At 45.6% G+C, this 25,322-nt stretch overlaps 1 protein-coding gene across 2 annotated transcripts in view; it reads right to left on the reverse strand.

The window, feature by feature from the left end:
- Positions 1-25,322, reverse strand: part of HEATR5B (HEAT repeat containing 5B) — a 91,392-nt gene that overhangs the window by 25,082 nt on the left and 40,988 nt on the right. For both annotated transcript variants that reach the window (XM_060244265.1, XM_060244256.1), the window contains 5 exons: positions 24,284-24,473; positions 23,347-23,516; positions 20,665-20,809; positions 19,163-19,402; positions 13,837-14,088 (listed from right to left, as the gene is read on the reverse strand). In XM_060244265.1, coding sequence (XP_060100248.1) covers positions 13,837-14,088; positions 19,163-19,402; positions 20,665-20,809; positions 23,347-23,516; positions 24,284-24,473 — 997 coding nt within the window. The remainder of the gene's footprint in view (positions 1-13,836; positions 14,089-19,162; positions 19,403-20,664; positions 20,810-23,346; positions 23,517-24,283; positions 24,474-25,322) is intronic.

Raw genomic sequence — 25,322 nt, forward strand, 5'->3', positions numbered from 1 at the left:
GCAATCAGTTCTAAGCAGTTTATGTGCAGGGTCCTCTCCTGAGGAGTCCAGAGACCTCTGACAGTCTTGCCTTCTAAGTGGGCTCCCCATCCCCACATGGAGGCGTCTGTTGTCACGGTAGCCGTTGGAGTAGTTGGTAGGAACGGCATACCCCCGAGGAGGTTCTCGAGGATGGTCCACCAGGTGAGAGAAGGAAGGACTCTCTTGGGGACGGTGAGCAGGGTGCTCTGAGGTTGCACATGAGGACGGTAGGCACGTACGAACCAGAGCTGAAGTGGTCTCATTCGTAGTCTGGCGAAGAGGAGAACTGCTGTAGTAGCGGCCATCAGACCCAGAAGGCGTTGAATAGTTAGGGCCGATTGGATGGGATGCAGCTGGACCAGCCTGGCAAGGCTGATGATTGTCATAGCACGGTCTTCTGGGAGGAAGGCACGGTGTATAGAGGTGCGGAGATGGGCCCCTATGAAGTTGAGATGTTGAGTGGGGGTGAAGTGCGATTTGGTGACATTCACCCTCAGGCCTAGAGACGCCAGGAGGAGAAGGGCTGCGTGGAGATTGGCCTCGAGCTGATTTGGAGTTGGTGCAATGAGGAGCCAATCGTCTATGTAAGGGAAGATTGTGATGTTGCGGAGTCGAAGAGCAGCTGCCACCACCGCCATGCACTTTGTAAACACCCTGGGTGCTGTGGAAAGACCGAATGGAAGGGAGACGTACTGAAAATGATGTTGGCCCATCGCAAACCGGAGATATCTGCGATGCTGAGGTCGGATAGTCACATGGAAGTAAGCGTCCTGAAGATCTAGGGAAGCCATCCAGGAATTCTTTGGAATGAGGGGCAAGATGGACTGTAGCGAGATCATTCTGAACTTCCTGTACTCGATGAATTTGTTCAGCTTCCGAAGATCTAGAATAGGACGCTTGCCTCCATCCCTCTTGGGGACCAGGAAGTATCTTGAGTAGAACCCCGTTCCCCGATGTTGGGGGGGAACAGGTTCTATGGCCTTTTTCTGGAGCAAGTCCAGAATCTCCTGATGGAGGTGATGGGATGGGGGGGTAGTGACAAAGTAGTGGTGGCGAGGTAGCGAAGCGAACTCTATTGCGTACCCCAGGCGTACGATGGTGAGTACCCAGGAGTCGGTCGTAATTGAACTCCAAGTCCTGTAGAAAGGGGAGAGACGCGTGGGGTAGGGTGACTGTATGGGGAAGTCAAAGAGACTGCTTGGTAGGAGGGGACGATTTCTTGGACTGCTGAGAACGCTGCCTTTGCTGGAAAGAAGGCTTTTGTTGCGCAGGTCTTCTCTTCCAATATTCGGCTTGCTTAGGAGAACGCTGACGTCTTTGGAAAGATGGTTTCCAAGGTTGTTTGCGAGTGAAGGGTTGCGTAGCTGGTTGGGATACTCCTAGGCGCTTGGCCCTTTTACGACCATCGTCAACGGAAGACAAGACCTCATCAGTGGAAGCATGAAAGAGGCCCAGGCCGTCGAAGGGAAGATCCTCTATCTTCTGCTTGATGTCGGGTTGAAGATTGGTGGATCTTAGCCAAGCATGACGACGCAAGGCAACTGAGGAAGCGAAGACGCGGGAGGTACAGGAGACCGCATGGCGAATTGAATTAATCTGTTGTTTGGAAACCCTGGAGAGCTCAGAAACCAGGGCTGATGCTGTTCTCTGAGAGGAATCAGGAAGCGAAGGTATCAGTGGTGTGAATTGGTTCGCCAGATTAAAAGTGTAAGCAGCGAAATAAGCCAGGTAATTGTTAAGCTTCGAGTTGGTGGAGGCAAGTGTGAAGATTTTCCGTGCCAAGGTGTCTAATTTCCTCCCTTCACGATCTGGAGGCGTGGGATGTCTGGAGGGTTTGGTCTTCATGGCAGAGTGAACAATAATAGAGTTCGGAGCCGGATGTGAGGCGAGGAACTTAGCGTCGGGGGCATGGACTCGATAGAGGGAGTCCAGCCTCTTTGAAGTGGGGGGTACTGAGGCAGGCTTGTCCCAAGTTTCCTGAAGACCCTCCAAGTGCACCGGTAACATAGGAAGCAAGGACCCGGGCGGAAAGTCTGACTGCACCAAGTCATGTACCATGTCCGACACTTTGGGGGAGTCCGCCTGGAGAGGTATTTTCAGTGCCTCCGCCATCGAAGTAATTAGGTTGAGGTACGCCTTGGATGCATCCGACGGAGAGAGCCGGAGCTGTTGCGCAGGGTCGGAAGGGATAGATGGAGAGTGGTCTTCCGAATCCGAAGAGGCTGGGGACTCCCTGTCCGAGGAAGAGCCCGCCGTGGAGGGAGAGGGTGGATGAACGATCAGTTCCGAGATGGGAGCTGCAGGCTCCGAGGTCTTGGGAGGAGACCGAAGTCGAGAATCCGGGGCCACGGATACAGTGGCAGAAGCAGTGCGGGGTTTGGTCACGTCTCGGTACCGAGGGTGCTCCCGGTGCTGATGTGAGGAGCCAGCCTCTTGCTCAGAGGACAGGAGGCGGTTAAGGAGTCTGGGTGAGTACTCGAAATGGCTTCGAGGGTCACGAAGTCGAGAAGGGCGGTCGAAGTGGAGTTGAGGTGAGTCCTCGCGTCGGGTTGAGCGTGCGTAACGAGGCCGAGGCGAACCGCCATAACGGATCCTTGGAGTAGCGGGATCACGATGGTAGTAAGAGCCTGACTCCTGATATCTATGATGGACGTCCCAATCGGAGTGCGAACCGGAATGGTGACGAGACCGACCCTGTCGAGGTGAGGGCGATCTGGAGAGAGGAGAGTATTCATATCGCCGTCTGGAGTAGTAATCTTGCTGTTCAAAGTAGACAGAAGAACCGGAGTCGTGGCGGCTACGCGGAGAGCGTGATCGGATTCGAATCCGATGGGAGGAGACTTGAGTTGCGGATTCACGGTACAGCGGAGAGAGTGCAACGTCGTGGAAGGAGTCAGGTCGCAAAGATGGGCGTAGGTAGGTCTGTGTCGGGTCGGTGGTACGGTCGGGTTCAAGGATCTCAGAAGGAACCACGCTATGTACTGAAGGTGATCGAGATCGAATCGGAATCACCTCCACGGCCGTGGAGGTGTGAGGTGTAAGCCGAGGCATGTCGGTGATGACGTCAGCCGGGGTCGACAATTCGGACGGCAGAAGTGGTTGAGTCGAAGTCGATTGAGCAGTCGAGGCCATGGTGTTATGGGGCTTTATGGGCGCCGAGTCCGCCGATTCGGAATGGCGAGCCGATTCGGAATGGTGAGGTTTCTTCGGCGCCGAATCCGAGGGTCGAGGCTTCTTAGGCGCCGACTCCGATTCGGAATGACGCAGTTTCTTCGAAGACTTGTGGCCGGTTTCGGCGTGCTTCGAAGGTCGTTTCCCGGACTTGTGCGTCTTTTGAGACTGAGGCGCGGCCGGGGAAGCCGAATCTCCCGCTCGAGGTGGGGGAGGCGGCGCGTCGGAGGTGGGCATAGCCCGCAAGGACCGTTCTAAGAGGAAAGCCTGTAGTCGTGCAGCGCGGTTTTTGCTTGCCTGCTTGCCGAAGTTCGCACAATGCGGGCAAGCGTCGACTCGATGGCCTTCCCCGAGACAAAAAAGGCAGTGACTGTGGCCGTCTGTGGTGGGGATTTTAGCCCCACAGTGCCTACACTTTTTGAAGGTAACCTTCCCTTCCATACGCCCCGGACGGTGGGGGGGGGGGGGGAAGGGAGGGAGGGAACGGTAGGAAAAGGGAAAGAAAAGCGCAGAAACGGTGTATTTTTTTTTTTGTTTTTTCAGGACGAAAAAAGGGGGAAGAGAAAACGATACCAGATAAGGCGAAGAGTGAAGGCCAAAAAGGAGATGAGCTGAGGAGAAGACGAGCTAAGGAAGAGCGCAGCGAGGAAGGTGTTGTCCGGGCGGCGGAAAGGAAGAAACTGAGTGGAATGGGCGCTCCCCCCCCGCTCCAGGCATGCGCGGTCGCTGCCTGCTCCCCAGGGCGGGAGGGGAGCGCGCCAAAAGCGCTATAGGCGAGCTATTGGAACTCCGAGGAATGGATTCATTGCCTGCGGCAAGACCCATGTGTGTGACTGCACAGAGACCACGAAGAAGATCATTCTGTTCACTTACCGTGAAGTCTTCCTTCTCGGTGGTCCCAGAGTGGGTCAGTCCTGACCTATGGGAATGTAGCTCCTCTTCTCCATAGGCAGGGCCAACAAGCAAGTTCCTTCCAGGAGGGGGTGTTATTCCCCTTAACTTTCAGTTAGTCTTCCCCTCCCAGACCCGGAATCAAGGAAGCATACAGAGAATCATCAAATTTCCTTTATTCATAAGAGTGTAACTGGACATTTTGGTACAACCAAACCAGAACGCCTTCAACCAATAACTCCCCATGTGCAATTACATGGGCTACAGCAACCACAGCAAAAAACCACATGCCCGAACTCCCGGACTTCCCAGCGTTTTGATGCAAAGACTGAGCCAATTCCAAAACCGGGTGGGAAGGACTGACCCACTCTGGGACCACTGAGAAAGAAGACTTCACGGTAAGTGAACAGAATCTTCCAGTGGTCCCAGTAGTGGGTCAGTCCTAACCTATGGGACTTATAACAGCAGTTCCTGAGGGTGGGTTCACTCAGTCCTTTGGATCAAATAGCAGCCTGTAACACCCTCCTACCAAATGCCGCCTCGGCTGAAGCGAGCTTATCAATAAAGTAGTGATTCGTAAAGGAGTGAACGGAGCGCCAAGTGGCCGCTCTGCACACCACCTCCATAGAGGGAAAAGCTATGTAAGCTGCAGAAGTGGCTGCTCTTAAGGAGTGAGCTGTGATGCCTGATGGATGCTCCAATCCCCTGGCCTTATACGCCTCGATGATGCAGCCTCACAACCATCTACTAACTGCCACCAGGAAAATCGTTTTAAAGGTAAGCATCTTTAAACTGCATGAAGCCATAGGCTCAAAAGGTTTGTGACTTAAGTCTTCAAGCACTACATTCAAATTCCAAGAAGGGAACCTGTGTTCCTGTGGTGAATTAAGGAGAGACACCCCTCTTAAAAAGCATTTGATATGTGAATGTTTGGACAGCAACTTGCCCTTCCTTTCACCTCTCACCGCTGAAATGGCTGCTACCTGCCTTCATAGGGTATTGGTACTAAGTCCCTTCTCCAAAACCGCCTGAAGAAAGGCTAGCACATCTGCTATCTTAGCGGACATCGGGTCTGCACCGTTCTCCTGACACCAGGATGTACAGGTCTGCCAAGTGGCATTGTACACTGTATTAGTAGACACTCGTCTAGAGACCAGCATGGTATCTACAACCCCTTTTTGGTACCCCAACTCAGTCAGTTGCCTCCGTTCAACTTCCACGCTGTGAGTCTTAGCATTTCCAGTTGTGGACACAGCGCCTCTCCCTGTTGCAGGAGATCCTTCCTTAGTGGAAGTACTCAGGGTTCGGCTACCCTGAGAAGCATCAACTCCTGGAACTAAACCCTTCTTGGCCAAAAGGGTGCTATTACTATTACCTCCGCCCCCAAGGCCTGTACCCTGAACAAGAACCTCTGCAACACTTGCACTGGGGGAAAGGCATAAAGAAGAGTCCTGGGCCACTCTGCGTGCAACGCATCTGTGCCCATTGCCTTTTGAGTTTTTGTTCTTGACAGGAAGTTTGGAATTTGATGGTTTAGTTCCAACCTGAACAAATCCACCTTTGGAAACCCAAACCTCTGGCAAACTTGACGGAAGACCATTTTGTTCAGCAACCACTCCTCTGGATCCAGGGTTTGACGGCTGAGCCAGTCCGCTAACACGTTGTTCTTCCCTGCAACGTGTGTTGCCTTCAGGGACAGAAGATTTGTCTCCGCCCAGTCCATCAGCAGAGTTGCCTCTAGCTGCAAGAGTTTCGATCGCGTCCCCCCTTGCTTGTTCATGAAGGCTTTCGCAGTCATATTGTCCATTTGGACGAGAACATGTTGGCCTTTCACTATGTCTGGAAAGTGGAACAGAGCTAGTCTGATCGCCCTCAGTTCCAGGACATTTATGCTGTTGGAGATCTCCTGAGCGGATCAGGGCCCTTGAACCATCTTTCCTTTCACACGTGCCCCCCAGTCAAACAAGCTGGCATCTGTCATCACGACTGTTCAAATTGGTTCTCGCAGAGCCTGTCTGGCTTGAAACCGCCGTGGTGACAACCACCATTGCAAGGTCTCTTTCACCCATTTTGGCACTCCTACCTGGACCGTCTTCCTCTGAGAGATGGCTGTTTGGAAGGGACATAGGAAGGACTGGATGGGTCGTGTATGGGAACATACTCATTGCACGAGGTCCTGGCACAAGACTAAGAGTCCCACCAATTTCGCTAGAGTCATCACTTGCGTGATTTTGGCATGTAACACTGAATGAATCAGTTGTGTCAGTTTCGCTTGTCTTTCCTGGGTAAGGAAGTCTCTTATCTTCCCTGGTATCGATCTGTACCCCCAGGTGAAGGCTGGATTGAGCGAACTCTTCTCCCGATTTATGACAAACCCATGGGATGATAGAACATCCATTGCTGCCTTCGTCTGTGCAAACGATGGTGCCTTGACTAGGGTGTCGTCCAGTTATGGAAACAACAACACTCCCCTGAGATGCAAGGCTGCCACTAGAGTCACCAGTATCTTTGTGAAGACTCTGGGTGAGGACTTTAAGCCGAATGGCAGAGCCTTATATTGGTAGTGGCTGCCGTCATAATTGAATCTCAGAAAACGGCGATGCCCCTGTTGAATTGGTATGTGTAAATAGGCCTCGAATAGATCTATCGATGCCAGAAAGTCCCCTTTTTGTAGGGCTAGGAGGATCGAGCACAAGGTTTCTATCTGAAACTTCTTCATCTCCACCTTTCTGTTGAGCCATTTCAGGTCTAAGATTGCTCTCACATCCCCATTCTCTTTTTGGGACTGTGGCAACAAGCCAAAAACAATTAATCAATATCTAATCAATATATTCATGGCTGAAAGAAACTTAGAGTCAATAAGGCAAGCAGAAACACTTTTAGTAATCTTTGTGTGGTTCTGCCTAAGCAAGAGGGGAACTGGCTGCCAGCTAAGCAAACGAAGAAGACAGGCAGAAAAATTTGTAACTTCCTAAGCAAACCGCAGAACAGCAGGGTTGCTAAGAGATACCAGCAGCAGGCTTGCTAAGAAGCACTTCCTCTTTTTCTGCAGGACAGTAAGACAAATACATGCAAGTTAGCAGAGAATACAGCATAGAGAAACAGTCACTATAAGAAAGAAGTAACATGAGTAGAAAAGCCTTGAGTAGAGTTTAGAGTGTTTTAGGCGAAAGGAAGTTATAAGAAATAAAGAGTGTGTTTTAGTAATAATCATAATGCTATTTAGAAAAGCAGAAGTTACAGCAAGCAGCAACAGGAAGCCCACATAAGGCAGAAACAACCAGGCTGATGGACAAATGGGCCTGGACCTAAGCACAGGCAGGTCAGGTGCAAAGACATGCAAAGGTTATGTTTGTGGTCTACGTTTGTGGGTTTTGTGTCAGTAAGCCAGAGACGTATAAAGCCAGCTGAAATATACTGAAGTGGGCATATGGGTTTGAGAAATGGTATAAAAGGCAGCAGGTAACTGCAGTCATAGCTCAGACTTTCTCTGATGCCCGTGTGCAATGGCCTATGTGCACGTTAAATAAAGAAAGCTGTTTTCCTGATCTCGCCTCAGACCTCGTTTGTAAGTATGATTTAATATTGATTGGACAACACAGGACTTTTCCTGCTACAGGACGATGAAGAAGATTGAGTAGACACCCTGGGTCCTCTCCTCCTCCGGCACCGGTTGTATAGCCCCTATATCGAGGAGATGGAGGATGGCTGAAAGTAGAAGCTGATGTTTTTGAGGAGACTTGTTCCTGAGAACTTCCAGAAATCTGTCCCATGGAAGTGTCCTAAATTCTATACTGAAGCCCTTGGACACCGTCTCCACCACCCATCTGTCTGTTACCGTCTGTCTCCGCACTTTGGCAAAGCGTTGGAGACGGCCCCCTATAGCCCCGGGGGACTGTTCCGAGTATAGTCAGGTGGATTGCCTTTCCTCAGGCCTTTGGAGGACTGTTCTTTGGTATTGAAAGATGAAGATCTGGAACCGCAGGGCTTCTGTTGCCATTTTCCCCTATAGGATTTGGAGTAATTCGACTTGGAGTCCCTCCTTTGATCCCGAAAGGACTGGAACCGTCTCTTATCTCTGTCCCACTTTTTGGATGGGAGAATCTTCTTCTTATCTTTGTCCTCCACCAGGTAGCTCTCTAGGCCTTGGCCAAAGAGTAGATCGCCTTTAAAAGGAACCGCTGCTACTTTGGCTCTTGCGGACGGGTCTGCGTCCCAGTTTCGCAGCCAAGTGTTCCGTCGGGCCATCACACTCAAGGCTATGGCTCTCGCAGATTGTTGCATAGCGTCCAGAGTAGCGTCCGCCACAAAGGTAGCAGACATGACTTGCCCAAGGAAGTTAAAGATGAGCTAAAGAAGCTCTTTAGCTCATCTTTAACTTCCTTGGGCAAGTCTTGTTCCACCTTGGCTAATTCTGAAGCCCACGAATAAATGGCTCTGACAGCCAAAGAAGCCAACACTGTTGCCTGCAAGGAGGTGGCTGAAGCTTCAAAATCCCTTCATAGGGCTTGTTCAATCCTTTTATCCGTGGGGTCCTTTGGTGTGCCATCAGCATCCAATGGCAGAATGGAAGAGGAGGTGAGGCTGTTAACTGGGTCGTCCACTCTGGGCAGCTTGAGCTGTTTCATGGCATCTGGAATAAGAGTGTAAAACTTGGAAAAAACTGAATGGGTCGCCTTTGGCTTGGCTGGGTGTTCTCATTCTGCCTTCATAATGGAGAAAAACCCTGCTGGCAGTGGTACCAGTTGTGGCTTGGATCTGGCTTTAGGAATAGTTTTCTCTGACCCCAATGGGAAATCTGTTTCCTCTTCCTCTTTAAGTATAGGGTCATAATTCAGTTCCAAGTCTCTGATAATTTTTGGAAAGAGCTGTGAATAAATGTCAGGGGGAAACAACCTATTCTGAGATGATTGAATTATCTCCACCTCTTCCTCAGAAAGCTCCCCTTCTTCCTTTGAGGAAGATAGTTCTAAGTCCTCAGAGTCTTCCCCTACCTCAGATGCTTGAAAACTTTCCACGTCTATGCGTCTCTTCTTTCTCTGTGAAGGGGAAGTCTCAACTTCCTCCTCCACTAGATGCTTAGTCTTTTTTGTGCATTTTTTAGACTTTAGCTTGGGGTCTGACTAGGTTCCTCCTTGCTGGACTGTACTTTCTTTTTTACTATCAGTTGGATCCAGGCAAAGAGATTTGCCTTGGCCTCTGTTCCAGATAAGTCCACTATTGGGCTTTCCATCTGGTCCTCTTGAGAGGGAGAGTCAGACAAGTTCAAATCACATATATCTGTGTCCTTGGCCTTGGGGAATTCAGATGGGGTAGCCATTTGGAAGTGCACAGGATACTGTAAAGAGAGAAGACACAAAATGGCTGCCTTTCCTGCCTAAATATTCCTTCCCCTTCTACACCCTGCAGGCCCTGTTCATGCCTTGCTACTGGGCTGTGGGACTCCCTTTCATTTTCTGGACCTCCTCTCTGTCTGGTCTTCCTTTATGGAAGCAATCATCCTCTGAGCTAGTGCTGGTGTGCTTACTGGAAAAACCTGGCACTAGGGGCCCCTGAGGCTCAGTTATATGGCGAGAGGAAGGGTTGGGGGGGGGCAAATGCCCAGCGTTCATTAGGTCTTCCCCCAGGTGACCTTGTACAGGCCGCCCTACCTTTCCCCATTGTTTGAACTACCTCCTCCACCAATACCCCCCATCCGTGGGTCTCTGGGACCCTACCTGTTCCGTCAGGAAGGAGGAGGAGGAGTTTGTCGCTGTCCTGACCGCCCTGTGCGCGCTGCCAGGTCCGACAGAGGCTCTGGATGCTGCGGGGCCGCTGCCGTGTGTGCTGCCGTCTCCAGCCCTGTCGCCTGCAGTCTCCGCCACTTGCCGCCGCGGTCTTCACTCCCCTGTGCTTCGTTTACCTGCAGCTCAGTTGTGCCGTCAGGAAATGGGTTGGAGCCAGGGTGGCCTCGCCGCCGCACTCAAGGAGGCGTGGGGAAACTGCCGCCACCTTCCTGGGTCTCCCGGCTTCTGCGAGACTCCAAGAGGCTTTAGGTGCTGAGGGAAGAGGGAAGAGTAAGCTGCTCCGTCCCTTTCCTCGCCGCTTCTGCTGTGGTCTCTCTTTTTTTAAAGTTGAACTGAAGCTCAACTGGCACGTCCTGCTCTGGAGGCAGGGCCAAGCAAAACTGAAAGTTAAGGGGACTGACCCACTACTGGGACCACTGGAGAACATCCAAATGGCAAGATGTTATAGTCCTGCTATACACAGGCCACACCTGGAGTAATGTGTGCAGTTCTGGAGGCCTCACTTCAAAAAGGATGTGGACAGAATGAAGTGGCTGAAGAGAAGAGCAATGAAAATGATTGGGGCCTGGAGACTAAGCCCTATGAGGAAAGCCTGGGGGACTTGGGAATGTTCAGTCTGGAGAAGAGAAGGTTGAGGGGGGACATGGTTACTCTCTTTAAGTATTTGAAGGGCTGTCACTTAGAGGAGGAGAGGGAGCTGTTCCTGTCGGCAGCAGAGGAGAGGACTCACAATAATGGGTTTAAATTAAGGGCAGGAAGGTATTGGCTGGATATTAGAAAAATGTTTTTTAAGAGTTGTTCAACAGTGGAATCAGCTCCCTAGGGAGGTGGTGAGCTGTCCCTCACTGGCAGTCTTTAAGCAGCTGCTGGACAAACACTTGTCAGGGATGCTGTAAGCCAAGGGTGTCGAACTCATGAGGGCCGGCTCTGACCTAAATGAGACCTTGTCAGGCTGGGCCACGTCAGACCGGACCATGTGAGTACCTATTTAAGATTAGGTAGCAGAGATATAAACTTTTTAAAGGACACAGACAAACACAACTAAAGATTTTTTTAAAAATAAACTTAAAATAAACCACGCTTAAAACATTAGCACTTGTTGGTCTTAAAAATGCTTTCTTTGTATTTTTCCCATGGAATCCAGGGAACTGGGCAAAGGAAGCTCTGGCTCTTTCCCTCCCCCACCCCAGGGGACCAGGAGAGGGAGGAGGCACAACCAATGGAGAAAATCGAGATTTTGCTCTGTAGCTCCTTTGCAATTGAGCAAGCCTTGCAAAGCAAGTTGAGATGCAGAAAGAGGCAAGAGAGAGGGAGAAGGAAGCCGACAAGAGCCAGTTGCTCAGGGGCTTGATAGGAGCCCTCCAGGGGTCTGATTCGGCCCCTGGGCCACATGTTTGACATTTCTGCTCTAGGCTGATCCTGCATTGAGCAGAGGGTTGGACTAGATAGCCTGCGTAACCCCTTCCAACTGTAATTCTGTGATTCTATTGGTAAACCTATCCAATGTCATCATATTTTCTTCTTTTTTAAAACAAAAACAGAAAGCTTCTTGCTTCATAAGTGATAACACAAAGACATCTGGAAATTCTTTTAAATTATACATTTTGTCTAAATGAGTTGTTCTAGAGAGACTAGGAATGAATTGTTCTCAAGAGAGACAAAGAATGAGTCCAAATGAGTTGTTTAAGAGAGACTAGGAACACAAGTCTTCAATCTATTCTAGTTCAAAATCCTGTCTATAATTGTGAGGTTTATCGCTAGTGGGCTCTTGTAGGAATCCAAAGCTTTCATTAAAGATCAAAAGGAAAGCCTACCAGATCAAAACAAAGTATATCTATGCCAGTATCCTGTTTCCAACATTGGCCATCCCAGTACTTCTGGCAAGTTCAAAAGAGAAAGCAAAGGCCCTCTTCTCCTGCTTCTTGCCCAACAACAGACATTCTGACACACACTTTCTCTGAACCAGGTGATTTCAGCTAGCAATCACAGCCAGAACTGGCAACCCTAATTATAATATGTGAGAAAATAATATTTCAGTAGTAAAGTAAGGCTGCCACAGTGTATATCAGCTAGAGCCTCTGGGCAATCAGAAGGGCAGCTCCAGCACAGCATACTGTAGTACTTTTATCTTGAAGTTACAAAGCATTCATTAAAATTACCCTTGTATACCCCTGTATGCCAGTGTTCCCAGTACCACTGTGAAAGGCATAACAGCTTCCCCAGACTAATGATCATCTTAAGCCATGTCTTAAATTCAGAATTACTGCTTGAAGTCTCTATAACTAGGCAAAACAGCATACAATTATTTTAAATGAAGAAACAAACTGCATACTATATATGGTTGCAAGGCATGTCACTGGGCAGGCTAATACTTCACACTGACAATAAAAGTGTCAGGATTGTAACCAAGAGACTAAGTAGCTAGTTCCTCTACCCTGATTGTGACAGTGTAAATTTGTCTACATATATAACAAAAAACTACCAGATACCTAAGTGTAAATTTAACATTTGCTCAGCTATGAAATGTGCAAACCTCTATCATGTCACCCCGCAGTCGACGTTTCTCCAAGGTAAAGAGCCTCAAGCGTTTTAACCTTTCTTAATAGGGAAAGTGTTCCAAACCTTTAATCGTTCTAGTTGCCCTTTTCTGGACTTTTTCCAATGCTGTAATATTATTTTTGAGGTGCGGTGACCAGAATTGTACACAGTATTCAAAATGAGACCGCACCATCGATTTATACAGGGGCATTATGATACTGGCTGATTTGTTTTCAATTCCCTTCCTAATAATTCCCAGCATGGCATTGGCCTTTTTTATTGCAATCGCACACTGTCTTCAGTGAGTTATCTACAATGACCCCAAGATCTTTCTCTTGGTCAATCTCTGCCAGTTCACATCCCATCAACTTGTATTTGTAGCCTCCAAATGGATCTGTTGAGGCTGGGTGAGTGGGCGTCAACGTGGCAGATGAGGTTCAATGTGGCCAAGTGCAAAGAAATGCACATTGGAGCAAAAAATCCCAGCTACAAATACAAGTTGATGGGGTATGAACTGGCAGAGACTGACCAAGAGAGAGATCTTGGGGTCATTGTAGATAACTCACTGAAAATGTTAAGACAGTGTGCGATTACAATAAAAAAGGCCAATGCCATGCTGGGAATTATTAGGAAGGGAACTGAAAACAAATCAGCCAGTATCATAATGCCCCTGTATAAATCAATGGTGCGGTCTCATTTGGAATACTGTGTACAATTCTGGTCACCGCACCTCAAAAAGGATATTATAGCATTGGAAAAAGTGCAGAAAAGGGCAACTAGAATGATTAAAGGTTTGGAACACTTTTCCTATGAAGAAAGGTTAAAACGCTTGGGGCTCTTTAGCTTGGAGAAACATCGACTGCGGGGTGACATGATAGAGGTTTACAAGATTATGCATGGGATGGAGAAAGCAGAGAAAGAAGTACTTTTCTCCCTTTCTCACAATACAAGAACTCGTGGGCATTCAATGAAATTGCTGAGCAGTCGGGTTAGAATGGATAAAAGGAAGGACTTCTTCACCCAAAGGGTGATTAATATGTGGAATTCACTGCCACAGGACGTGGTGGCAGCTACAAGCATAGCCAGCTTCAAGAGGGGTTTGGATAAAAATATGGACAGAGGTTCATCAGTGGCTATTAGCCACAGCTTATTATTGGAACTGTCTGGGGCAGTGATGCTCTTTATTCTTGGTGCTTGGGGGCGGGCAAAGTGGAAGGGCTTCTAGCCCCACTTGTGAACCTCCTTTCTTTTTTAGGCCACTGTGTGACACAGAGTGTTGGACTGGATGGGCCATTGGCCTGATCCAACATGGCTTCTCTTATGTTCTTAAGAGTGACCTTGAACCTTCCAGTCTAAACTACCATACCAGATTTTTGCACTGACAAGCTGAGAGGCAAATAAAAGCTAAAAGGAAATCACTACTCCTTACTTTTTGGGTCTCTGAGTTTGGCAGATCGGGCCAAAGCAAGATCAAAGTGGGCTTTGTTTGCATTTTCACAGAGCATGATAATTCGGCACAGGCAATCAGCAGCAAATACTCGAGTAGCCCAGCGAGGAGCCACAGAAGGCTTTGATTTATCTTCTTCACCCAGTGTTGTAAACATCGTATCATCATCCATTTCATCTTTTTTCTCTGATTCTTCATCTTTTTCACCTCCCAATGGAGTGGCAGTGCTCATGTCTACAATATAGGAAATATCATACATGAAGATTCTCCAATTTGAGAAATTATCCTTAAGTTGAATAATAATTATTAACAAGAGGATTTCTTGATATGCTCAAGCAACATGCTAAAGTATCTGCTTCAAAACACGGAAAACAAGAATAATTATACAAAATACAGTATTTTCTCAAATGCAAGACTAGTTTTTCCAATACATGCTGTCACAAAAAAGAGGGTGTCATCTAAATTTTTATATAAGTTGCAGTTATGTCCAATAATACAACTCTTTTTGAGTATAACATGGTGGGGAGAGAGCCACATTCAGGGTAGTGTTAATTCTGAGTAATTGTGGTACAATATTGCTGCTTATAACTTCTGCATCTGCACCTCAGTTTGAAATAAACCAAGCTATAGGAGCAACTTACAAAAAACATCTAAAACAATACTAATGTGCAAGATAGAAATACTGTTATTTTATTTCTATGCCATCTTTCTATCCAGTCCCCAAGCCAGCAAATATAAAACCATTTCAACATTAAAACATTTGAGACATTAAAGCAGCATTTAAAATAAAGTATATGTAAAATATTTGTTTATTTCTATTTATATCCCACTCTCTCCACAAGCAGGCTCAGGACGTCACAACAATAAATTTAAAACAACAAGGCTCTGTGGGGCATATATGGGGAGAAGTGGTCCCTTAAATATGTCAGTCCCAGGCCACAAAGGACTTTAAAGGTGAATATCAACACCTTGAAATGGATCCAGTACTCAATTGGTAGCCAGTGCAACTGGCATAGCACTGGCTGAATGCGTGCCCACACAGATGTTACAGGCAGCAGGCATGCTGCTGCATTTTGAACTAGCTGGAGTTTCCAGATCAGTTTCTGGGGTTAAGCCCACATAAAGTGAGTTACAGTAATCAAGTGACCATTGCAACGGTCACTGCAGCCAAATCCTGAGGCAGAGATAGAGAGCCAGTTGGCTGATCTGCTGAAGACAATAAAAGGCTGACCTGGCAATTGCGATGACCAGGGCCTCCACAGAAAGTGAGGCATCCAGAATCACCCACCCCTAGGCTTCTCACCTTCTGGTCCAGCACCAGCAGTGCCCTTGCCCAAGGTAGGGAGTCTGATTCCTGAAACTACCCCCTCCTGGCTCAGGTATAGAACCTCTGTCTTCATTGGATTTTGTTTCAACCAACTCTGCTGTACCTACCCAGCCACAGCTTCTACAGCTTTGTCCAAGGTCTCTGGGACACAGTCTGGACAGCTGTCCAGCAATAGACAGAGGTGAGTGTCATCTGCATACTGGTGGCAACACAGTCCTAACCCCCAGACCAACTGGGCAAGGGTACACATGTAGATGTTAAACTGGCGAGAGGATTGCCCCCTGCAGCACTCCAGATTCCAGTGGGTATTGCAGGGAGACCCTCTTGCCTATTGCCACCCTCTGTTCCCGACCATGGAGGAAGGAGAAAAACCATTGTAAAGCAGTCCCCCACACATCAGCAAGGCAGTGGGTCATAAGGTCATAATCAACCATGTTAAATGCTGCTGTGAGGTCTAAAAGAAACAGCAGCGCTGACCCGCTCTTATCCAGGTGTCTCAGGAGATCATCTGTGAGCGCAACCAACGCTGTCTCTACCCCATGTCCAGGGTGGAAACTGGACTGGAATGGGTCAAGGACGGATGCATCATCCAAGGAAGCCTGACACTATTCAACCACTGCTCTCTCAACTACCTTGCCTAGAAAGGGTAAATTCAAGACTGGGTGATAGTTGGCTAGGACCGAAGGGTCCAATTATGGTTTTTTTAAAAAGCAGACATGCCACTGCCTCCATCAATCCCACTGGCAATGTCCCAGAAGGAAGGGACAAGTTGATAATTTCTTCCCAAATACCAACCCTACAGGCTTTAAGCAGCCAGGATGGACAAGGGCCAAGGAGGCAACTGGTATGCTTCACAGCTGCTAGGATCTTGTCAACATCCTCCTGAAAGTGTCAACTGGAAGAGTCCCAGAGCCTCCATGGATGACACTAGGTCCTTGGCCTGAGAAGATGCTTCATCGACATGGACGCTGAAATCTCCCAGGACTAATAGCCCAGGGTATTCCAGCGTCCAGCTTGATATAGCATCTAACAGGTCAAGTAGGGTATCTGCTGGAGCATTAGGTGGTCCGCACACCAGCCACTTGGCCAAACTCTCCTTGGCAGCCCATGCAGACCAACACATTCAATGCTAGTGAATTGTAGCACAGGGGGCATTCTAAAAGAAAAGCAGCGCCATCCCTCCCCCAATTTTCCAAGACTGGTGGAGGACCAAGAATCCAGGTGGAGCAAGTTGGTTTTGAGCGACAGTTTTGCTCTTCTTCGCCCATGTCTCGGTCACACAAGCCAGGTCTACATTCTGCTATGTGAGATAATTTCGCAGGACAGAGGTCTTAGACCTGGTGCTGAACGACTTCAGTTCTGGAGATGGGTATTTATTCCTAGCCCCACAACCAACATTTCTTGGAATGAGACATTGGTGCAGAGAGGTCCAAGCATTACCATATATCCGGCTTCTTCCTTTCCATTTAAAGGAATTCCTCCTAGTCCCACCAATATATCTCCCCTGTCCTCCTATTACTGGTATCCCTGATCCCTGCATGGCCTCCCCTGCTTTATGTTATCAGCCCAATAGACTGAGTAAAATGTAAAAATACACAAATGTACATAACACAACAAGGCAGGAGGACAATGCACAGAGGGAGACAAACTAATCTCCTTAGGGTGGCAGAAAGTGCCATCAAGTCACAGCTGACTTGACTCTAGGGTTTTCAAGGCAAGAGACATTCAGAGATGGTTTGCCATTGCCTGCCTCCACATCATGAATCTGGTATTTCATGGAGGTTTCCCATCCAAATACTAGCCAGGGCCAAATCTGCATAGCTTCCAAGTTCTGATTAGATCAGGCTAGCCTGGGCTATCCACACATCAGGGCTGTCCATTTCAGGGCATTTTCCTGGGGACAGGATAAATAAAACATCTCCTTTTTTTGTTGTGCTTGATGTGCTTCTGTATAAGAACTGTGAGGTGAAACTTTAGAATCTCCTTCGGAAGGAGATTCCAAAGTTTCAACTTGTAATTCTTATACAGAGGCACATAAAACCCAACAAGAAAGAATAATGTGGTGTTATTTATTTACATCATTTATATCCCACCTTTCTTCCCAATGGGTATCCAAAGCAGGTAATCTCATTCTTCTCCCCTCCATTTTTACCTCACAACAACCCTGTCATATAGGTTAGGCTGAGAAAGTGTGACTGGTCCAAGGTCACCCAGCAAGCTTCCCAGGCAGAGTGCAGATTTGAACCTTGGTCTTCAAGATCCAAATTGAACACTCTTACCACTGCACCACACTATGTAACTCAGTGAACTATCAGTTACTTCGGAAGCTGAAGTGCTTTGGTATTTCACAATGGACATGTATTTACTGACCTCTAAAGAGGCATGTAAAAAATGCACTCATAGGCTTTCTTCTCAAAGACAAAGGAGGTGGTACTTTGAACCTTGATGGTCAGTTAGTTAAAAAGGTCCTTAAAAATGAATGTATGTAAATATATTTGTGCATGACATAAATACTGGCATGGTACTATATTTACAGGAAATATAGAATAATTCCACAACACCTCTTACATAAGGTAATGAAATTCAACAGATGTCAATAGCTTGTTTCATGCTCAAGCTGCAAGCAAAACATCTATTAAAATGTTCTAAGAAGAAATGGGAATCAACAGATCAGTAACTCAGAAATTTCATTTGCCTATTCAGTACCTCGTAAATAACCATCACAGGGCAGTTTTGTCAACATACCAAGTACATCTTAAATTTCCTATAAAATCTTGTACCCGTGAATTTCCAAATACATCAAGGGACTGAAGACTAAAATTATGATACTTCCATGTGTAAGGGGAAACATCAATCAACACTCTTGTAAACTGTATGGTATGAAGCCAAGGGAAAAGTAGCTTCCAAGAACAAATAACTCCATACCACTTAATTCTCACTTGGATTACTTTGTGACAAGATATAACATAAAAACTTGTGCCTTTTAAAAAGGTTGCAAATAATCCCTAAATTATAATACAAAAGGGAATATAACAGAAACTTAGTATCTTAACTTACATAGTTGTCCAAACACCCATCCCCTCCTTTTCCCTCTCATGACATCCAAGATTGGGAAATTTCGTAAAAATAATATTAGGTATACATGCATGCAATCCCATTGGTGGCTATTCTACCATTCAGGAATTTCATTTCCTTAGAAGATTACCGTAACTAAAAGCACAAGTATCTTCTAGATTTTTTCTGTGTTTATGTGGAAGAAAAGGTTTTAAAATTATTATTATTTAGAAAAGGTCTATGTTGCCTCTTGGAGAAACTGCTCAAGCTGAGAGGTATACAATATTTTAACATTCTAATCTGTTGTAAAATCAGGTATCATTGGACATCATGAAAGAGAAGTATGCAGACTGAAACAAAAATGACTTCAAAGTGCAGTAAGAGTTTTGTTATCTAGCACTTATGGAAATGGGGCTTTCTAGTTATCAAGTGTGACTCAAGATTCTGTTCTGTCCCCTTCCCAGAGGAATCTGCAACAACCAAACACCACTTCCATTAGAACCACCATGGTGACAGCTCCCATGCCAGGTGAGACCCTCCTTTTCCCCAAGACCCACCCTTCTCAGCAGGTAGACAAGAAGGCCAGCTGCTGAGAGCCCTCCTGCAGAGCTAGCTCCCAACAGCTCAGGGAGGCCGAGAGGGAAGGAGGCACTCAAGGAAGATATCAGCTTGTAGTAAGAAGCCCAGCTCTGGCTAGAAGCATCAAGCTCACCAGCTGGAGAGATAGGAATGGGACATGTGAAGATGCAGAGTTATTGTAAGTGAGGAAAGAGCCCACCCTCTGTGTGATGCAGGTTAACTGAGTGTTCTAGTCTAGACAATCATGTGCTGGAAAACAAGACGTTTATTGTAAAAGGCTTCCATGGATATGACAAACTAGATAATCTATCTGTTCAGCCAGATCACAAGGCCACTTCAGATACTCACCGCTAGATGCAGCAAGGACATCTTTACATAACATTAACCAGTGAGAGAGTTTTTCTACTGCTAGAGATGAAAGCATATGTCCCAAGGTATCATGAATATCAGAGCACAGTTTTCTATCAGTTTCACGATCTAACATTCCAAAAAGAACTCCCTCGAGTCCAGTCTCAGTGATATTAATCCCCTGATGCCGGCCATGCATATCCCTCCGTGAACCAACTCCTGGAGCAAAAGGATTAATATCTGAAAATCAAAAGACATTTTTTTTCAGCAGCACATATTAATTTCTGACTTTTCAGATAACTATGAACAGTGCACAACCCACGGTCATCTTGTTTAAAGTACTATTTAACATGTGGACTCAAGAGTACTATTTAATATGTGGACTCATTCAGAACAGCATTTGTAAATACAGAACATAGCTACCCACTGAAAACAAGAATACTTTAGCAATAATAATTTTTATATTCAGAAGATCCTCCCTTGAACTAAAACTAATGAACACACTTTATCCACAAGTGTGTAACTGTTACATCCAGTGCGCTCGAACATCAATTGTGAAGTATGAATTGGAATTTTAATAAACAGTTCCAGTAAGATTAAACAGATATGTATGACATTATTCTCTGATGCTAACTCCTGCAGCAGAACTCCTGACTCCCCGCTGATCTTGTTTGGGGCTGGGGGGCGGGGCAATCTCTCCAAGAACAGCATTTAGAGAAGTCTTTGTGGTGGCAGTGGAGGGGAGTCCTCCTTCATTGATAGAATTCCCTATTTGCATGAAATCTAACTCAGGGTGAGAAAACACACCTGGATTTTTTTTTAACAGTTACAGATGGGGATGAGGACCAAGGACTGAAGACACAGGTAGTCTGGAAATAAGTGATTAGCAGAGCAATCCTAAACAGGTTTCCTCAGAATCCTACTCAGGTCTCTTCAGTGTGCTTAATCCCAATAAAAGGTTCTCAGGATTGCAATGTATCATTCTGTCATGGAATTTTGCTTAACACCTCTGTTCATCCAGCGTCACAGACATTCCCTCAAACTATTGGCACAGAAGTTGTGTATTTTGACAAGCCATGGTCTAAATAAATAATTTTAAAAGGATGACTTGGTGACATTTAAAACATCTTGTTGGCTGATAGTCAAAACATCTAAGTAAAATATAGATCACCATGTACTGAGGTCATTAAAAAAAATATTTTCACCTAAATCATGCCAAGGTCCCTCTGGCAGAAATTTTTCTCAGGTCTGCCGTGCAGATGTCTATTTAAGATCCAGGGGATCAAATCTCACCTTCATACAGCATGCAAAGCATATGCTCAACAGTTATTTCATCCACTGCTTAATGAAGTAATATCTCATGAGGAACAATTCTCCACTTTCCATATTGTTTGAAATGATTTAACCCTTATGTGCAGTGTAATTGAAAATATATTGATGACAAAACCAACACTGGTTATTTTCGTTTGGCTTCAAAGACAACATATGTAAGCAAAACTTACTCATGCCATTATTTTCTTTATCCCCAGCATTTTTTGCTAAACTCATGGCATATTCACATACTTCTGCTGCTTCTCTCTGAGCAAGCTGCCGCAGACAAGCTACAGCAGCCCGACGAAGTAGCAAGTGGGAACTACACAAGTGAACCTATAACCAAAGCCATAAACAGTAAAAATTGTAGAGTAGCTTTAAAAAATCTGCATAAATACAATTCACAACTGGCAGCCAGCCGCTTAGCAAATTAAACGTTTCTACTACGAAAGAAAAAGCAGTTGATATTTAAATACAAAGAAAAGAAATCAATTGACTTGAAAATTCCTGCCAAAACAGGGTCAGGTATACGACACAAAATCTGGAACAGGGGTGGCCAAATTTGCTTAACACAACAGCCACACAGAATAAACATCAGAGGTTTGAGAGAGGAAGGAAGGCGTATAGATGGGGAGAGAGAATTGGAAAGAAAGCAACTTTAACTTTAAATGCATTCTCCAAGTGGCTGGCTGGCTTGGCTTGGAGAAGTGATTTAAAGAGAGAAATGCCTTCTCCAAGCCAGCTGACGGGATGGTGGAGGCCTTGAGAGCCACACAATATGTGTGAAAGAGCCACATGTGGCTCCCAAGCCACAGTTTGGCAAAACAGCAACTTTTTGATCTACCTGATTTCAACAAAGGAGAGGTAAGCTTGTGCTCGGTTCTCACATGAAAATCAATAGGGCTTTTGTTTTGTTTTGTGTATTTTTTGTGGTTTTGTGGGTGCATGCATGTGTGCCTGGAAGCCATGGTTTGACTTCTGGTGACTCCTAGTGGGGCTTGGATGTTTAGAGTGGTGACTTGCTATTGTCTGCCTTTGCATCCCAGCCCTGTTATTCCTTGGAGGTCTCCCATCCAAGTACTTGCCAGGGTTGTCCCTACATAGCTTTCAGGATCTGATGAGACTGGGCTTACCTGGGCTATCCATGTCAGGGCAAAATCAAGAGGGCTTGAAGTGTTTACCCTTTGCTGGAGCAATTTTAACATCTTTCAATAAGCTCCTACTGAAAGATGTTTACAGTTGTGGTTTTACTAAGATTTAGATAGCTTAGCAGTTATGAGAAGGTGACTGTTCAGCACACACAGGAGACTTCATTTGAAGAACTTATAGGCATATCAGTGGCCAGAAGTGGATCAGTTCCTTTCTGGCATCAAAGAATGGCTAGGATTTATAAGGGCACTAGGCCCAGATGAGACATCATTACACTGTCATGTGATCCAGATGATGGTATCAGCTGTCAGCAGCAGAAGTATGACAGTTTTTGGATCAAAGAACCTCACAGTTTATATAGAAAAAGACACTGAGAGCATCTGAGGTTCACATGTTGTATCATTTAAGTTTTCTGCTTTTGAATATAAGACATAGTTTGCAGCATTCCTAAATATGCTTTCAAGCTGAAGCACTTTTATATTTTATGGTAGTTCCTCAACCCCATCCCCAAAGAAATACATCTGAATATTCTTTGTTCTTCCAAATAATTTACAGGCTCATGGCATTTACTGACAGAATATAACTGTATACAGGCGAGTATTCTCCCCCTCTCCACTCCCCACCCCCACATAGAACAGCACTATTTTTAAAGCCAGTCATTTTTTAGTTGCTGGCTTACTAAAAGTTATGTTAAAAACAGAACTGCTTTTGTCATGTTACTATATGATGGAATTTGGTTTCATGAATGGTTGAAGAGTACATAATTATTGAGGGATGGATTTAAAGTCAGCTTCCATCTGTACAAAGGAGGAGGCATTTTCACCTATTTCTCATTGAAGACCCTCCATTTGCCCATCACAAAGGTTCCCTAAGAGGGTCACATCCCCCAAAAGCAAAACTTCGGGAAACTCAGTGGGGGATACAGGTATGTTTCCATTCTGCTGACAGAAGCACCTTCTGTTAGAGGAAATTGACTTTTGGGTCCACCCTGCATCCTCATTTCATTTATGAGTATCTTAAGTGTTCATAAATTGCAGTTCTAAATACTAGAATTCCAAATTTCTAGATACAGTTTGCCCATGCGTTTTAAGTTGTAAACCCTATGAAATATGATATTATCAGTTACCTTCCAGCATCTCAATGATTAACAATATTATTTATAGACAGATGTGCTCAGGCAAATCACAAACAGGTGAAGTCTTTTAAAAACTTTGGATGTGTGTCTGTGTGTGTACGTATGTGCCTGGCAGTCATGGTTGACTTCTGGTGACTCCTAGTGGGACTTGGACATTTCAGAGAGGTGGCTTCCTATTGCCTGCCTCTGCGTCCTGGTCTTGGTATCCCTTGGAGGTCTTGGAGTACTTGCTAGGGTCGGTTCTGCTTAGCTGATGAGATCTGATGAGATCAGGCTTGCCTGGGCTATCCAGGTCAGGGCTAGATGGAGTCTTTTTTGACTATACCAATGTATCTGCAGCCTGAATAGCCAAAATTCATCAGAGCTCCGAAGCTAAGTAGGGTTGGTCCTGAATAGTATTTGGATGGGAGATCACTGAGGAAGACTAGGGCTGCCATGCAAAGGAAGGTAATGGCAAACTACATCTCTTGCCTTTAAAACCCCACGAGGGGTTGTCATAAATCAGTTGAAACTTGAAAGCACTTCGTTATTACTACCAGTGTATCAATCTCATAGAATTGACAGAATAAGGAGTATATTTTATACTTACACAAAGGCTGGGAACAAGACTAGAGAGGTTGACATGCCGTGGTGCAAACATGTGAAGCTGCTGAAGGCAAGAAATAGCTGCCGCCTGAACAAGAGAATCTGAATGATCTTGTGTAATTGCACAACCCACTAAACACGATGAGCGAATAGTTGAAATGGTAGCTCCATTGCCTTAAAGAAAATGAAAACAGTTAATAGCCTCCAATCGCTCTCTCAGCTACTACAGAGACAGAATTGAAATGTAAGAGCTCTAGCAGCTAGGGCAGGGTTCTATGTGGTTGTGCAAGACTGCATACTAATCCAAGCAGAGGATCAACTTTTGACTTAATTTGCACCTCCTACAATTATTAAAACAATTTGGGAAATTCCATAAACACATAGAAGAATTCTCACAATATCTACACATTTGCAGGGACAACCTAATGACATATGGTATCACTGCCAAATAAAAACATATATGCAATAAAGCTTAATTTGGCCATATCATGGAAGTAAACCAAAAATTCCAGATAATCAGTAGCATTATTCTGACATGACTGCAGTGACATGGGGCAACTGAGCAGGTTTAGAAGTTCTACATAACTGGAGTTTCAGATTATTTGTACTTCATTAAGAATGTTCTACCATAGCCCATGAACACCAACATTTGGAAAAACATCTAGTTAGATGATTCTCAGTATTCATTATAATACTGAATTTTACCTTAGGTATCTATAATATAATTCCTCAAGGTATAATAACAGGGAATAGAGACAGGGCCAGAATTAAGACTGCCATCAAATGAATATTAATTTTGAAGGGTTTTTTTTAAAAAGCAACCTTAAGACTTAATCTTTGTATTTGTTATAAATACTGAAGTCCTACTGAAATACTTATGTATTATGTACACAGCTGAATGCAGGACTGCAACATTCATTCTTATTGCAGTTTATTCTTACCTTGTAGCTCAGGGCCAACAGTTGTTATTATAGCACCAAGGCATCGGCCCAAACACTGGTGTACTTCTGTGTGTGATGGAGGCACAGTCAGAAGTAAGGTAAGAACCAAAGACAGAGTGGGTTCAACATATCCACGGTACATCGGCCCACTCGAGTCCACTATTAAAGCAAGTGAATGAAGGGACCAAGTCTGGAAGAAGAATGAATATTTCTTACCCACACTTTAGCTTCTGTGGCTGCCACAATAACATAAAGGGTTCTTAAAATTCTGCCACACTTCATCTTTCCAAGGGTGGGAAACAAGTCACTGAAGTTCTCTCCCCAAATATAATCACAGAAAATCACAACAAGAACCAGAACAGAATACAGACACATGGATCCAAACAACATGATTTAAAGCCCTTGGAAAACAAATGTTAAAGGAAAAAAGCAGGATTCTATTACCCTCTCAGCATTCACACCAGCAACAGGTGTGGTTGGGAGGAGGAGAACCTCTGTTATTACATGTGCTAGGCATGGTCATTTGAAATTTTACCATGTAACTCACATTTTAAGGCATCAAGGAATAGCCTGGACTCTCCTTGCGCCTCTCTTAACCTCCTCAAAATTGCTGGCTCACTTTCCCAACAACTGCTGTTGCCTGCCTATTAAATGGACTGGAGCAAAATTTAGTATCACAGACTAAAAGAGAGGGGGGGGGGAGAGATCATCTACTACCACAAACAGCTGCAGTTCTTATCAAGCCCAACTGAAAGTTTTGTAAGTTCTAAGAGCTAATGCAACTTAATGTTAGTAGAGGGATAATAAGAAAGACTGTTAACAGTACTGAGTCTGGATTCCTGCAGGATCTAGGGGCAGAGAAGGAACACCGTGAGAGTTCCAAGGGGAAGGGGGAAAATGAGATATTATTAAATAGGGGAGAAAATACTTCATAGAGCCTCGTATCAGGCATCTAGTCCCATAATTCTGGTTATCAAAAACAGCAGGCAGTCATTCCACTGAATTCAACAGGGCTGAAAAACACTTGTGTGTGATTGGG

Source organism: Heteronotia binoei, chromosome 1 (genome assembly GCF_032191835.1).
Source record: "Heteronotia binoei isolate CCM8104 ecotype False Entrance Well chromosome 1, APGP_CSIRO_Hbin_v1, whole genome shotgun sequence".
NCBI classification, from domain to species: Eukaryota; Metazoa; Chordata; class Lepidosauria; order Squamata; family Gekkonidae; genus Heteronotia; species Heteronotia binoei.